Source organism: Crinia signifera, chromosome 1 (assembly GCF_055691185.1).
Source record: "Crinia signifera chromosome 1, ASM5569118v1, whole genome shotgun sequence".
NCBI lineage: Eukaryota > Metazoa > Chordata > Amphibia > Anura > Myobatrachidae > Crinia > Crinia signifera.
In genome coordinates, this window is record NC_139217.1 from 239,026,057 (window position 1) to 239,043,100 (window position 17,044).

At 43.7% G+C, this 17,044-nt stretch overlaps 1 protein-coding gene across 1 annotated transcript in view; it reads left to right on the plus strand.

The window, feature by feature from the left end:
- LOC146066920 (disintegrin and metalloproteinase domain-containing protein 10-like) overlaps positions 1-17,044 on the plus strand; it is a 97,588-nt gene that overhangs the window by 66,487 nt on the left and 14,057 nt on the right. The window contains exons 12-14 of the mRNA XM_083179144.1: positions 14,560-14,743; positions 15,528-15,627; positions 16,643-16,860. Of these exons, the coding sequence (XP_083035270.1) occupies positions 14,560-14,743; positions 15,528-15,627; positions 16,643-16,860 (502 nt within the window). The remainder of the gene's footprint in view (positions 1-14,559; positions 14,744-15,527; positions 15,628-16,642; positions 16,861-17,044) is intronic.

Below are 17,044 nucleotides of genomic sequence, written 5' to 3' on the forward strand. Positions count from 1 at the left end.
AATGGGCATCACGGTGTGTGGCATATGTATAATGGAGCATCACAGTGGGGCATATGTATAATGGAGCATCACGTTGTGTGGCATATGTATAATGGTGCATCACGGTGTGTGGCATATGTATAATGGAGCATCACAGTGGGGCATATGTATAATGGAGTATCACGGTGTGTGGCATATGTATAATGGGCATCACGGTGTGTGGCATATGTATAATGGGCATCACGGTGTGTGGCATATCTGTAATGGGCATTGAGGTGTGTGGCATATGTATAATGGGCATCTCGGTGTGGGTCATATGTATAATGGACATCACTGTGTGTGGCATATGGATAATGGGCATCACGGTGTGTGGCATATGTATAATGGGCATCTCGGTGTGGGTCATATGTATAATGGACATCACTGTGTGTGGCATATGGATAATGGGCATCACGGTGTGTGGCATATGTATAATGGGCATCACGGTGTGTGGCATATGTATAATGGTGCATCACGGTGTGTGGCATATGTATAATGAAGCATCACAGTGGGGCATATGTATCATGGGCATTACGGTGTGTGGCATATGTATAATGGACATCACGGTGTGTGGCATATGTATAATGGAGCATCACGGTGTGTGGCATATGTATAATGGAGCATCACGGTGTGTGGCATATGTATAATGGAGCATCACGGTGTGTGGCATATGTATAATGGGCATCACGGTGTGTGGCATATGTATAATGGAGCATCACGGTGTGTGGCATATGTATAATGGAGCATCACGGTGTGCGGCATATGTATAATGAAGCATCACAGTGGGGCATATGTATAATGGGCATCACGGTGTGTGGCATATGTATAATGGAGCATCACAGTGGGGCATATGTATAATGGAGCATCACGTTGTGTGGCATATGTATAATGGTGCATCACGGTGTGTGGCATATGTATAATGGAGCATCACACTGGGGCATATGTATAATGGAGTATCACGGTGTGTGGCATATGTATAATGGGCATCACGGTGTGTGGCATATGTATAATGGGCATCACGGTGTGTGGCATATGTATAATGGTGCATCACGGTGTGTGGCATATGTATAATGGAGCATCACGGTGTGAGGCATATGTATAATGGGCATCACGGTGTGTGGCATATGTATAATGGGCATCATGGTGTGTGGCATATGGATAATGAGCATCACGGTTTGTGGCATATGGATAATGGCATCTCGGTGTGGGGCATATGTATAATGAGCATCACGGTGTGTGGCATATGTATAATGGGCATCACGGTGTGTGGCATATGTATAGCGGGCATCACGGACTGCACTATTGGGGTCATATGTGTATCATGCCCCATTTTCATTGGCCAAGCCTCATGTGACATGTGGTAACACCCAATTTTTGACGCGCGCACACAGTACCATTTTTTTTTTACACTTGCACCACTGGCTGGGCGGCATTGTTTATCTGGACTTACTGGGGGTATTGGGGGCATTGTGTAACTGGCACTGCTGGTGGCCTGTGTATATATGGCATTACTGATGGCATTGTGCATTTATGGCACTGCTGAGGGCATTATGTGCTAAATAAAAAAGGTTTTGCATGAATTGATGCCCCGCCCCTTTGGTAGCTCCACCCACAGCACTGCCCACTTCTGCCCCGCCCACAGTTCCTGAACCTATTTTCCTACAAAAATAGCACTGCCTATTACACATAAAGCCATCACCGTAATGCCCAAACATAATGCCAACACCGTAATGCCCAAACATAATGCCAATGCCGTAATGCCCATTACACATAATGCCAATGCCGTAATGCCCATTACACATAATGCCAACGTCCTAATGCCCATTACACATAATGCTAACGCCGCAATGCCCAGTACACAATGCCAATGCCGCAATGCCCAGTACACATTATGCCAATACCATAATGCCCAGTACACATAATGCCAATACCATAATGCCCATTAAATATAATAATGCCTATTACATATTATACTATCTAACTGCTGTTTACCTACATGCTAATTATCAGAGGAATGTCACTTGTTGCCAGGGGTTACATGCTTCTTGCCAGGGGTTTAATTTCTGCCATGGGGAGTGATATTTCTTGCCAGGGGGGAGCCAGGGTACATGCACGTCGCCAATGGGTTCCATTTAAATAGCGCGCCAGCGCTACACGAATCTGCACTTCCAGGTAGCGCTGGCAGCACTGTTCTCTAAGTTCTGACAGACACTAGAGGTATGGCAGTACCTCTAGTGTCTGTCTACGGCAGCGGCCATTTTTGGAGAGGCCGTCGCTACTCACATTTATGCGGCCGGAGTTTGCTGGACAGGGAGGCGGCCGGCGGCTGCGGTGGAGACGGCTGCGGCAGCGTGTGCAAGAAGCACACAGCCGGCCCAGCCACTAAATAGTCAGACCGGCCTGGGGGGCATGTGGCACCCCGCCCCCCGGCTCAGCCCGCCCCTGTATGTGTATGTGTGTGTATATATATATATATATATATATATTGAAACAATTGTGGTTTGGCACTCTGGACGATTGTAGATGTGACCAAGGTGCCCTCCGTGGGTATGTAGATATTTGTAGTCTCACAAGCGAATCCAATTCCTGGATTGAGCTTGTGAATAAGATTCGGCACTCAATGGGTTTGTTTTAGGAGTGTATTAAAAGTAGCATAAGTGCTCCAATTGTGCTGGTTACATAGACAGACGACGTTTCAAGACCTGTGCGGTCTTTTCATCAGGTCAAGTAATAAATACATGGCATGTGAGCCGTGCAAAAGATTACAACAAAACAGTTTCTTACCTCTCTAGTGAGACATTAAATAGATTACTTCAGCGTGCAGGAGCGATGCCGCGTCTCTGGGACTTCCGGGAGGCCGGTCTCCCTGGGCCGCCCCGTGGGAGTTACCTCTATGACGTCACTGAGAACAGGGCATCACGCTGCTGTGTATGACAAACGTAAAAATTAGTGATATGAACGTGACACTGCAATATAACATTTCAAATTGTGAAACAATAGTGATTGACTTGTACACATTGTGATATGTCACAAGCGCTGTAAAAAACGTGAAAAGTTTAGAAAGTTTAAAACACTAACAAACGGGTATTTGGTATATCTCTAGTATATCACTTTGTAAATATTTGTTACTTTTATGAAAGCATATATCTATTACTTCTATTCAAGCATGGAGGAGATATCCCTCTAGAGGAGACTGAGCCAACGTCCTGTCATAATGTCAATAATCAACTGATTCTGTACTGTATCGGGATCCGCCGTTCTCACATGCGGTCCTGATGTTGTTACTAGCTCAATTTTGGCTTTATCATCAACTTCTTATATCTGTTTAAGACTTGGCTCTGATCCTCTGTAACTGTATCCTGGTTGTGCATAACCTTGGCAATCTTCTTATCCCAGGATTGTCTCGCTTTAAAGGAAAATGTTCCACGTAAATTTTTCATTCATTCCGTGTGGTGTTAAGGAATTTAATGTATGAATCCACTTTGACTCGCATTGGGACAATCTTTTTTGGCGGTCACCCCCTCTCGGATTTGGCGGTATATGATCAATGATCTTACAGCGTAAACTCGCTAGCGAGTGTCCCATAGATTTGAAATGTTTAGCAACAGGTTGTTCTATTGCTTTTGAATCCTTACCCTCCAAAGAAGCTCTAATCGATGAACGATGCTGTGCCATCCTGGTCCTAAGATCTCTTGTTGTTTGCCCCACATATATTAAACCGCATGGACATATTATAATATATATAATATAGGTCAAAGTACATGTCAGAGTTTGATGTATTTTGTGCTTTTTTCCAGTATGGTTTTTTTTTACATAGGTACCAGGTTCCATGTAGCTGCAAGTCGTACATGATGGGCATCTTACACTTCCGCGATTTCTTGTAGGCAAGAATGTCTCTTTGGACAAAGGTGACAAACTAGTTTTTACCAAGATGTCCCTGATGTTTCTACCGCGACGGTATGAGGGCATGAGCTCCTTGTCTTTCAGGCATGGTAGGTCTTTGTCGCTGGTGACAATGGGCCACAATTTCTTGCCTGGCACCTTGGTGTATATTTGGTGACAAAAGGAATTTTATTATGTATTTGCTTATCAGGAACTTTTTTCAATAGATGTTCACGTGGTATCTCCATCACTTGTGCTTTTTGTTTTAGCAGTTCTCTATATGGATATCCGCGAACTGTAAATTTGTGGATCATTTCATCCAGTGTCTTAGATAATGTGATTTTATTACTGGAGATCCTTGCTGCGCGTAGCATTTGTGAACGTGGGAGGCCACGGGTCAACGCAGGTGCATGACAGCTTGATTTTAGGAGGAATGTATTCCTGTCGGTTGGTTTATTGTATACCGATGTCTGGAGCTGATTGTGCTCAATTTGGATAGTCACATCCAAGTAGTTGATGGATTTTCTACTCAATTCATGCGTAAATTTAATTGGCGTATTTTTAGCATTTATTGAGTCAATCACTGCTACCAGAGATTCTTCAGTGTCGATCCAGAATAGTATCAGATCGTCTATATATCTTGAATACATGTAGATCCTCCTGGCTATCATGATGTCATTGAAAAAGAATTCCTGTTCTTGCTCGAACATATAAATATTCGCAAGTGCCGGCGCCACCGGTGATCCCATCGCACACCCGGTTATTTGTTTAAAGAACTGACCATTGTGCATGAAGAAGTTGTGAGTTAAAGTATATTGCAACAGTGCAATAAACAGTGGGATGGGGATTGCATCAAATTTCTTGCGGTATAGGAATGTTTCCACTGCTGCGAGTGCACTGGAGTGGGGTATCAATGAATATAAGTTCTTTACATCCAGGGTGCACATAATCATGCCCGATGGGACCTGTGGTATTGTCATTAATTTGTTTAGCAGCTGGGTAGTATCTTTAAGAAACGTTTGCTCTTGCATAATTAGTGGCTGTAGAAACATGTCTAGCCATTGGGCTACTGGATGGGCGATTGAATCAACAGCCAATATGATCGGTCTAGGTGGGGGATTCCTCTCGTCTTTGTGAATCTTCGGAATTGAATAAATCACAGGTATTTTCGGGTGTTCATTAATTAAATTTCTCATGATTTTACTGTCAATCTGTTGCGATTTCACTGCAGGCTCCAGTATGTTGTAACATATACATGTATTTATTACATTAAAATGTGTTGAAATGCAGATTGTCAGAGACATTTGCCTCAGAAATATATATGTGCTGTTATGAACTCTCACACAAATATGGCAATGTTAACCAAGTAACCAGAATGTATCTTGTGCTGTAAAAATGTATAAAAGTGTATGATATGGACTCGTTGTGAATATAGCATCACCTATAGTGAAGGAATTCTAGATATACAGTTGCTAATGCCATGTTTTAAGGACATTTGTACTGGTAATGCCTGAGGTAATTGCCTTGGCTGTCAATCATCATTATCTGAGCGGGAGAACTAAGGAGCTCCAGACAGCTGTGTTTTCCCGCTCAGCTGGCCTGAGGTGAAGGTCAGCTGACCCTGCAGGAGTAGTATAAATAGAGCTGTCAGAGCTCTGACGGTTAGGTTATGCAGTTCCCTCTTTTGTGCGCTCACTTCACTGCTGCCGGCCCTGAGCTGTAATCTTATATGTAAACATTGGCCGCAGCAGGAGAGGATATGAGCCGGAGAAAGAGCTCCTTATGAAAGCTGAATACTGCCTGGAGGAATAATAGGAAAGCAGCCCTGAGTTCCTACATTTACATGGCACTGAAGAAATAGCTGCGCTGCCAGCTGAGGAGTGCGCTCACATTACTTATAGAGGAGGAGATCGTGCTGCATGCTAACTTCAAGTACTCAGCCGGAGAGAATCTGTGTTACACAGTAAAAGCTGTCTGCTCCCCTGTCCCACACATATAGAGATTCAGTCAGAGAGAGAGCTGCCCAGTTCATGCCCCTCTACACCCGGGTGACGCTTGCATCATCAGCAGCGCTGCCCGCGGGAGACGGGAGGAGGCTTTGGGAGAAAGTACAGGGTGCATCTCAGCCAGAGAGAAGCCCTGAAGAGTAGCGATTGTCTGCGCTGAAGAGAACTGCCCAGTCGGGGAAGGAGCGCAGCTGTAACTGCTGAGAAAGCTGCTGACTACAACTGCTGCTGGGAGCCTCTCACTGAAGAAGCAGTCGCCCACTGATCAGCTGTTCCTGAGAGCCGGTGACAGCGCTGACTGGAGGAGGAGGGCGCCGACAGAAGGCCAGCCCAAATCAAGCCCCTCTACACCCAGAGCCTGCCTGCACATACAGAGGCACTCTGCGGGAGACGGGAGGAGGCAGAACAAAAGGAGAGGACACCAGAGACGCTAAGGAGAACTGAGCCTGGAGCTGAGCAGCGTCTCCCAATCGGTGAGTGGCGCCAGCGATTGACAGACACCAGCCCCAGCAGTGACGCCTGCCCAGTCAGAGAGAGGGAGAGGGGGAGAAGTCGCTCCCTCTACAGAGCCAAGCAGCCGGAGAGAAGGAGCCGCCCACCCGTACATCAACGCTGCTTGCTCCTATCACAGAGCCGTCCGGGCAGAAGACCGGGGAAGCGCCGCACAAGAGGATCGCCCACCCGTCAGTCATAGGCGCACCCCCGCAAGTCGCTCCCTTGTTTCATCAGCTGCTGGAGCGAAGGGGCATCCCTAAGCACGCCCCTCCACACCCAGAGCCTGCTTGTCATTCAGTAGCGCTCTGAGGGAGACGGGAGGGGGCGTGTTGACAAGTGGAGAAGGGAGCCGCCCACCGGCTCATCAGCCGTATATGAGAAACGTCGCTCAGCAGCCAAAGCTGCCGCCCAACAGCAGCAGGAGGGAGCCAGAGCATAGTGTTAAGATCCTGCCCCTCGTTCAGCCCCTCTACACCCAGGCACTGCCTGCGGGAGACGGGAGGAGGCTTGAACAGGGGAGAGATAGAGTGAGATGATCCTATGAAGACACACCAGAACTGACAGCTGCCCAAAAGTCAAATCATCCCCCAGCGCTGCCAGAATCAGGAGCCAAAGTTATCACAGCAGCCAAGTAGAAAGCAGGAAGAGAATAGACAAGAGGGACAGCTTAACCAAGAAAGGAGAAAGAGAAGGAGAGAGAGAGAGAGACAGTTGTTTAGTTGAACCAGGACAGCCGCAGGAAGGGTGAGCGAAGGAACTTTTATCTATACACCTAACACTACCAGGAATATAGACAGGACCCTGAACCTACCAGGGCTCCTCAATAGGGAGCTACTTGTACTATTAACATTGCTAGTCTCTAACCAGCAGTATTAACTGTACGCTTCAGTGACTATAGTACAGAACTGGGCACTCAGCCATTTAGTTACTATAATTGACACTTAGGAGTTTACAAATTCACGGACATTGAATTAATTGCCTTTGGGCTTACAGCCAAACAATTATAAAACAAGGATAGAAAGTTTCAACCTTGTAAGGGAAAGTCAGACTATCGTATCCAAACACAGTAATTTAAATACATTGTGTAATTAGCATTGTATAACTACGGGACAGATATAGAGACTTCTTACAGTGCCAGTGGTATCTAGTGAAGACCAGCGTAAAGACAAATTTCTTAGGCATCCTGAGTTTATCTACATACCTATTTACATCTTCAGTACACCTAAGGGCCCCAACGTGCACCAACGAAATACTAATATTGCATTGCTATGTGTTGCTAATTGAAACGTATTTTTTTTATGCTACTGGCCAGTAAATGGTAATTTTTGTAGATGCATGCATAATATGACCTGTATAGGTAGTTTAAAGGATTAGAATGTTAATGTAATTGTACATATATTATTAATGTGAATTTAATGCTTGAAGTATATGCTATATTAAATTAATACTAAGTTATACTTACCTAGTTGTGGATATTTTCCTTGAAGCCATTCAGCGATATCTATATAAATAGAAATAAAGAACAGAAAGAGTTAGGTTTCCCAAGTGATCCTCACATACGGTGCTAAAACTTGGGTGGAGGCACTATACATTAACAGTTACCCTCATACTTAAAGGAGGGTTACAATGTCATATAAGATTTTTTTGTATTTTTCTGTGGGGTTGGATGCAAGACGCTTGTATGTTGTAGTGTCCTTTAATAACTCATCCAATTGTGTTACATATTTCTGACGGTCCTGGAGCACTAGTCCCCCACCTTTGTCGGCGGGGCGAATTATGATGGTTTGATCTTGAGCCAGCTGTTTCAGGGCAGTGCGTTCGATTTTAGAAAGATTACTGTGATGCGATGTCTTTTCCGAATGATGCTTGCTGATTGATTGGTCCAGTAGTCGATTAAACGTTTTTAAAGATGCATTTGCTGATGGTGGGTCAAATGAGGTGGGTTGCAGTTTCTTAGGAATGTTGAGTGGTTGTGGAACCGCTTGAGATTTCTGTTGAAAGAATTCTTTTGTTTTTAATGTACGATGGAGGCCGTATAAGTCTATTTTCCACTGTAGATCTTGATGTGTGGTGGTGGGAACGAAGGAAAGGCCCTTATTCAGAACAGATATTTGTGGTTCTGTAAGGGTGTGGGAGGATAAATTAAAGACTAGTTTTTCATTCCCTTTGTGGGTGGTTTTGTAGAGTCTTTGGTTTTGCCCCCCTCTGCGCGACCGTCGCCGGCTTTGGCTCTTGTAATTGCGCCTAAAGGGCCACTTGCTCCTCCGGACGGATCATCTGATTCATGAGCACGAAAATCACTATCACTGTTCGATGTGGAGTCGTTTCTACAGGCTTGTAGGCGTTTCTGACGCCATGATGGTCGACCTTTGCTGTTGTAAGGGCGAGATGATGCTGGTTGGGTGCCACTCAGCCATCTGTAAACTTTATATTCTTCATAATCTGTTTTTACAGTCGTAAGTTTCTTTTTCTTAAACAGCACAAGATCTTCCTTGTATTTTTGACACTGGATTTCAAGTTTTTCCCAGAGTTGTTTATTTTCTTATCGTCCAGCAGTTTTTTGTGTGTCGTTTTTAGCTCAGTGATTTTCTCTTTAGTTTCACTCAGGATTCGTCCTGATTCAGAGACGACTAGTACCATCAAATCAATACTTGCTTTATTCAATATTGATACCCACTTTCTACAAAAGTCCGCATTGTTGCGGCCAATAGTGGGGATGTTGCGGATGCGAAATCCTCTCGGTATCATGTTTGATCTAACGTAATCAGAAAGCGATGTGCCATGAAGTAGGTAATCCGTTTCCTTTTTAATGTATTTCAGGAGCAATGTATTTAACTCCTCTGGTGTGGTAATGTCCTGTTGGGGACTGAGATCTGGTTGGAATAACATAGAACTTATTTCCTCCTGTGAAAAGGATAAATGTTCGCCAAGGTGCTCTTTCAGGTCCAGGAAAGATAATTTCTCCATGGTTTGATGTTATTGGGGTATAATTCCCGTGTTAGATGGAGATAAAAACTGGATATTGTTATCCTTTTGCCGGTTGGATCAACGAAAATAGCAAAAAGAAAAAAGGTTGAATAGATTCTGGTGCCGTAACTTTCAGATGTCCAATCCTGCAAATCCGATATTATAGAAACAATTGTGGTTTGGCATTCTGGACGATTGTAGATGTGACCAAGGTGCCCTCCGTGGGTATGTAGATATTTGTAGTCTCACAAGCGAATCCAATTCCTGGATTGAGCTTGTGAATAAGAGGCGGCACTCAATGGGTTGGTTTTAGGAGTGTATTAAAAGTAGCATAAGTGCTCCAATTGTGCTGGTTACATAGACAGACGACGTTTCAAGACCTGTGCGGTCTTTTCATCAGGTCAAGTAATAAATACATGGCATGTGAGCCGTGCAAAAGATTAAAGTACTTTGATCTATATTATATATATTATAATATGTCCATGCGGTTTAATATATGTGGGGCAAACAACAAGAGATCTTAGGACCAGGATGGCACAGCATCGTTCATCGATTAGAGCTTCTTTGGAGGGTAAGGATTCAAAAGCAATAGAACAACCTGTTGCAAAACATTTCAAATCTATGGGACACTCGCTAGCGAGTTTACGCTGTAAGATCATTGATCATATACCGCCAAATCCGAGAGGGGGTGACCGCCAAAAAAGATTGTCCCAATGCGAGTCAAAGTGGATTCATACATTAAATTCCTTAACACCACACGGAATGAATGAAAAATGTACGTGGAACATTTTCCTTTAAAGCGAGACAATCCTGGGATAAGAAGATTGCCAAGGTTATGCACAACCAGGATACAGTTACAGAGGATCAGAGCCAAGTCTTAAACAGATATAAGAAGTTGATGATAAAGCCAAAATTGAGCTAGTAACAACATCAGGACCGCATGTGAGAACGGCGGATCCCGATACAGTACAGAATCAGTACGATTATTGACATTATGACAGGACGTTGGCTCAGTCTCCTCTAGAGGGATATCTCCTCCATGCTTGAATAGAAGTAATAGATATATGCTTTCATAAAAGTAACAAATATTTACAAAGTGATATACTAGAGATATACCAAATTACCCGTTTGTTAGTGTTTTAAACTTTCTAAATTTTTCACGTTTTTTACAGCGCTTGTGACATATCACAATGTGTACAAGTCAATCACTATTGTTTCACAATTTGAAATGTTATATTGCAGTGTCACGTTCATATCACTAATTTTTACGTTTGTCATACACAGCAGCGTGATGCCCTGTTCTCAGTGACGTCATAGAGGTAACTCCCACGGGGCGGCCCTGGGAGACCGGCCTCCCGGAAGTCCCAGAGACGCGGCATCGCTCCAGCACGCTGAAGTAATCTATTTAATGTCTCACTAGAGAGGTAAGAAACTGTTTTGTTGTAATCTTTTGCACGGCTCACATGCCATGTATTTATTACTTGACCTGATGAAAAGACCGCACAGGTCTTGAAACGTCGTCTGTCTATGTAACCAGCACAATTGGAGCACTTATGCTACTTTTAATACACTCCTAAAACCAACCCATTGAGTGCCGCCTCTTATTCACAAGATCAATCCAGGAATTGGATTCGCTTGTGAGACTACAAATATATATATATATATATATATATATATATATATATATATATATATATATATATATATTCCACAGAAAGGCTGCACAGCACATAATTTGTATCCTTTTTCCAAATGCTGGGGTGTCAATTTCTCAGAAACAATCCATCCAGAATTATCCCATAAATATTTCCAAACAAGGGACAGTCCGTATTGATTGACCATACTTTTCCTCCCAAAAAAAGGCTATCAACCCATCTAGAAGTCTTTAATATTTTTTTTGACATTGGTGAGAGTGTGGTAGCAGTTCAAATAGACAGCCTTTTTAATCTTTTTCTCTTTTTTCAATTTCTAATTTTTTCTATTTTTCTTGTGTACATTTTTTATGTAATAATTGTTACATTAGTACTAATAGTATTGATAAGTACTGTATATGTTTATGTGATACCTGGTATACCCTATTGGCTGATTACGACCCCCCTATCTGAGTAAAAAAATTTGTAAGGTGGGTTCCATTATACAAATAGGAAATTCAGCAATGTCATACATCTTTAGATTAAAACTGCTATTGGCGTTATATGTAAGTAGAGATTAAGTGTAGGTAATCCCCTATAGCACTGTTAATATGCATAAAAAGAGCACAGAGCGGACAAGAGTATTAGCTATGTGGAGAAGTGTTACTATGGATACGCGTTACTATGGTGATGAGCACGCAGAGTGCTGTAGTACTCATCGGTACTTATGTAGTATCTGGGCTGCCGATTTTCTGATTGTATGCATACAATCAGATGCGATGCAATGCGATTCGATGCAATTTTGTATAGGATTTAATGTTAACAAGGTCCTGTTCATTTCCCCACTATCCAAGTGGGCATAGAGTTGATTTTATAAAGTGTGGCGAGCGCAGCGAGCCACCGAGCCCGAAGCGTGGCGAGCTGACACAGATTTCTTAAAAAGTATTCTGTGTCCCCTCGCGGGGCTCGCCATGCTTCGGGCTCGGTGGCTCGCTACGCTCACCACAGGTTTATATCCAACTCCATGCCCACTTGGATAGTGGGGAAAGGAAAAGGACCCCTTTTTCCCATTGAATTCTATGTTAAAATGGACTCAGACCATTTTAACATTGAATCCTATGGAAAAATCAGGACCATCACATTGCATCGCATACGGTATTTGGTCGCATGCGATGCGATCATACCCTCCAACATGACCCATTCCATTAGGTACAAAATGCTCTGTACCTGGACTTCCCTGCCAGTGGCAGTTACAGAGGTTGGACTCCAGTACAGACCAAAATTCAAAGAGGGGGTCATATCAACTGCCAGTGAGTCCAGGACAGTGATGTTTGGTGTGGCTCCCCTTTTGGAATATTGGACTGTGCTGCAGTCCCACCTCTGTAACTAGGGAAGTCCAGAAACAGAGCATTTTGTACCTAATGGAATGGGCCATGTTGGAGGGTAGGTGCGATGCTACCGATCTGACCCGATTTCTAAATCGGACGCCCAGATACTACATAAGTACCTACTCATTCCCTTGTTAGATGTGACACTGATATTGAGTCCAGCCGCACAGAAGTGCTTTGAAGTATGCCCCTGTATATGTCAGTTCCGGGTTAGCGTGTGGAGCGCATTTTGCGTTCCACGGGCTGGACGGACTACGATTGGATAGTTGTCTTGCTGTGTAGCTTCCGGTTAGGAACTTCCGGTGGGTTGCGTTCCAGGATAATGGAACGCATGCTGACTTGTGTGATGATCGCTATGGAGTGTGTGACATCGTGTAAGAGATTTTGACCACATGAGAGTCTAGGTAAATATATCTTTGATTAATCACACAGCCTAAATTTGTTCTTATACAGATTGATATGACATTGCTTTAGCACAGAGATTTCCAGATGTTAATGAGTTGGGGGGGGGGGGGGGGGGGGTGTCATCAACCCAGAGAGTATTTAAACCAGGTTGTACCAGTGTTAAATATGGTTCCATGCCTCAGGGTGGTCTTGATAAAGGTCCCCAAGAAGACCGAAACGTCAACCTTTTGCACTGAGATGTTTGAATAAACACCAAAAGTATCAGCATTAAGAAGTTTGGTGAGTTCTCTCTGCTTGTTTGGAAAAAAAAAAATATCTATATCTATATTTATATATAGATAGATATATATATGCAGTAGAGGTGTCTGTAGGAGATAGATGCATGCATGAGATACTCCTGCATGCCTTTGGGAGTGCTGTGGCTGAGGACAGCATTTATGTAGAAGGCAGGTGGGATGGGAAAGCAATATACAGTAGTAAATGATATTGATAAGCAATATACAGTAGTAAATAATTTGGAGAAACTGTTGCGAGATGCGATAACTCGCATCAAACTTGTGGCAAATTGACAAATTTTGACCTCCAAATTGATATACTGCAGGCACGTGCAGTCAGGGGAGGCAGGGGAGGCAGATCATATCTTCTTTTATTATTTTCATAATTTCTACCTCTCCCCCTGCCTCCCACCTTCTTGCACTGCTGCATGTGAGGGTGGGAGGCAGCGGGAGAGGTGCCTCCCGCTGTTAACATTAAAACTCCGGGCAGCGGGGGCGGGTAGGGGAGGGCAGGGGGCAGGGTGCAGCAATGGGCTGTAAAAGCCCATTGAAAATGAATGGGGAAGCGGCACTTATACTGATGCCGCAATGACAGCGGCACCAGTATAAACGCACGCCCCCAGATGTGATCGGGCCAGCAGATCCAGTGCTGGATCCGCTGTCCAATCACATACATGCAGGGCCCTGGAGGGATGCAGCAGCGCGGGCAGCGGGGAGTTCGTCACCTGCAGGGAGAAAGCAGATGTCACTCACCCGTCTCACCGCCGAAAGGACTGGCCGCCGCCGAGAACAGGTGAGTCCGCCGGGTGGTGGGAGGGGAGGGAGGGGGGGCGCATGTACCGGCGGCAATCCACGCAACCACCCGCTGATCCCCTGTGATGTCGCAGAAAGGTAACCTGCGGGGAGCGTCCGCACCCCTCTCTGCCGGCATCAGTGTTAAACCCGCTGTCCCCCGCGCTCGCACCCACACCCCCTGGAGCCCCGTGCTGGACAGTCACGGACAATCTCCGCTGCAGGCGCCCGCTGCCCCCATCCCCCATGTGCTGGACAGACAATCCACGGCAACCTGGGGGGAGCACCCGCACCCTCCCTCCCCCCTCCGAGTGGGTGAGCGGAGGGGAGAGGGAGGCGCACGAGCGGGGGGGTGCCTGGGGCGCTGACAGGGCTGACACCGGCCCTGACTGTATACACACAGGCACTGCAGTGACGTGCGGTGAGGTTATTGCCTCCCCAGGCAATGACCTCACCGCACGTCACTGATATACTGTATGTAAAACCCACTGATTTGGAGCTTGTAATGCAAATGTTTATGGAGACACCAATGCCAATGCACACTTGTGGCATTTAATATAGTCACAATTTGGAATTTACTCCCAAAAATCAAGAGTTGAGCAATATACACTCCATTACATTTACACCCCTTTCTCTTGAAACCATTCCTGCAATTTCCCCAACGTGTAGATTACAGATGACTCTTTTTTTTTTCTTTTAGTCCCAGCCAAGGAATATGCTGCAGTCAGTTGTGCTCGCATAAGCCAAAAGGAGAGCGCTGTCACGAGGAGACCGAGTGCACAGTAGATAGTTTCTGCACAGGAGATTCTGCCAGATGTCCAAAACCCACCCCGAAAAATAACTACACCTTGTGCAACTATGGATCAAGGATATGTTTGAATGGGGTAAAAATTGTAACTTGACTAAGACACTGCATAGCACACTAGACTTGCACTGGTATCAGGAAAGGACAAATACTACGGGCCTTGTTCACTTGTTTGCACTGAAAAAATTGTATTAAATGCACTGGGTAAAGTGACACATTTTGAACCCTGCATTTCTAACTGATTCATTTCTTCATTCATTCCATTTTTCAAATAGTTAACAGTGAGCAAGCTGTGACAAGCACATTACACAGACTGCAAGTTTATTACATTTGTCAATAAAAACACAATACTGTATTACTGTAATTACACTTTTAAGTAAGTGGGAGTTCTATTTCATATGGGATGTTACTATGGGCAACCAATTATTTATATAACACCTTCTGGATGATGATAGCTAGAATCTGATTGGTTGCCCATAGCAACATCCCATCAGAAATAGAACCCCCATTTTAGTAAATTGACCCCAATGAGTTAATCTGATTTTGTTATTTTTTTCTAGATCCTTTAATTATTGCCATTGTATCTTCAGTAATTCTTATTCTGCATAAATAAAAGGCAGTTAAGACAAAATAATTCAAGTCCTTTGGAATTTTTCATACTGTATTTTATTTTGTTGCATCTACAACAAACATTTTGTTTATCTGCCTTGAACACTATTTTATAACTTTATGCTTGTCTCTGACACTGAACAAAAGTTGTTTATATATGAATGATATGTAAATTGTAATTAATAATGTTTTCAATTATCTGATTCATGCTGTTCATTCTAAGGAGTATTAATATATCATTCTATGTTTTCTAGATGTGTCTTCAATCAGTCTGTGTAAAATTTGGTTTAGAAAAATGCGACTGTAATAGTCTGTCTATGTATGAGATGTGCCAACTGTGCTGCCAAAAGCCAGGTACACATAACAACATACTGTATAAATGTGAGAGATAGAATACATATATGACATACTGTAGCTACAAAATATCAATATATGAATCAAATAAATGACAATGAGAAACCTCTGAATCTATTTGCAATATAAATCATTACACTTCATGGTTATAGAAAAGGAAAATGATGTTCTGTACAAGTGTACCAACCACCCGTTGCACACTCCATTGCCTAAGTGTATCCTCTCTCCCTCGCAATACATGTTGATTACTTCAACAATAACATGTCTAACTTCACTGTATCTTTATATGGTACTATTATGGCCTACCCCTAACCTTTCATCGGGTGCATAACCCTAACCCTAAACGCCCCTGTTATATACCCTGGGTGGTGACACCAGTAGCACACACCTTGATATGATCCTGACTGTACTTTCCCTTATCTTGTATTGGTATATAGCTTTCCCACACTTACGTTATAGCATTGAAATCTCCGTCATGCATGTCTTTGTAGAATGTTTAGTCTTATGCATTCAGCAGCACATGCTAAACAGATCATGACCACAACTTGTTCTATTTTCTTTCTGTCATTGTTCATCAGATTTCAGTATGAACCATGTTCTCATTAATCTGTGGGTTTATTGTAATATTTGTTTTTTGGGTACTTATGTATTATCTGGGCTCCCATGTTAAATGCACCCCATTTTTTCATACCCCTACTATCCAACTACGCACGGAGTTGATTTTATATAGTGTGGTGAGCGCAGCGAGCCACCGTGCCCGAAGCGTGGCGAGGGGACGCGGTCTCATAAGAAAAACGGGAGCCCAGATATTACATAAGTACCGTTTTTTGCTATGTGCAGTATGCAAGAGTGTACTCTACTTATTATGAGAGTGGGGGTAGGTGGAGTGGGAGATGAGTTCCACCACCTCTCCAGGACCGCTTTAAGCACTGCTGCTGGCAGCATGCTTATGTAAACATTGTTTACATTGATTGTTGATACATTGTGAAGAAGTTGTACTATTATTGATTGACAGGTGATATCGATTCCTGTACAAATACATATTCCACACAGCTGCAACATCTATTCGGGAGAACTGTCATTGTACTTCCTCCTGGCACACCTTGCGGACAAAGGCAAGGCTATTGTGATAAATTTCATGTGTGCCGCCTTGTTGATGCAGATGGTCCAATTGCCAGACTGAAAAATACTTTCTTGAATTTGATAGAGTTTGACACTGCAGCTTGGATGAAGGTAATTATGTTATATTTAACAATATAGAATGATAAAAGGATGAAATATATTTACATCTAGTTTTTTTCAAAGGAAGTCGGGGGAGATTGCACACTACAACTGTAAATGTACCCATAACCTAGTGCAGTGATGGATAACCTTGACACTCCAGCTGTTGTTGAACTACACATCCCAGCATGCCCTA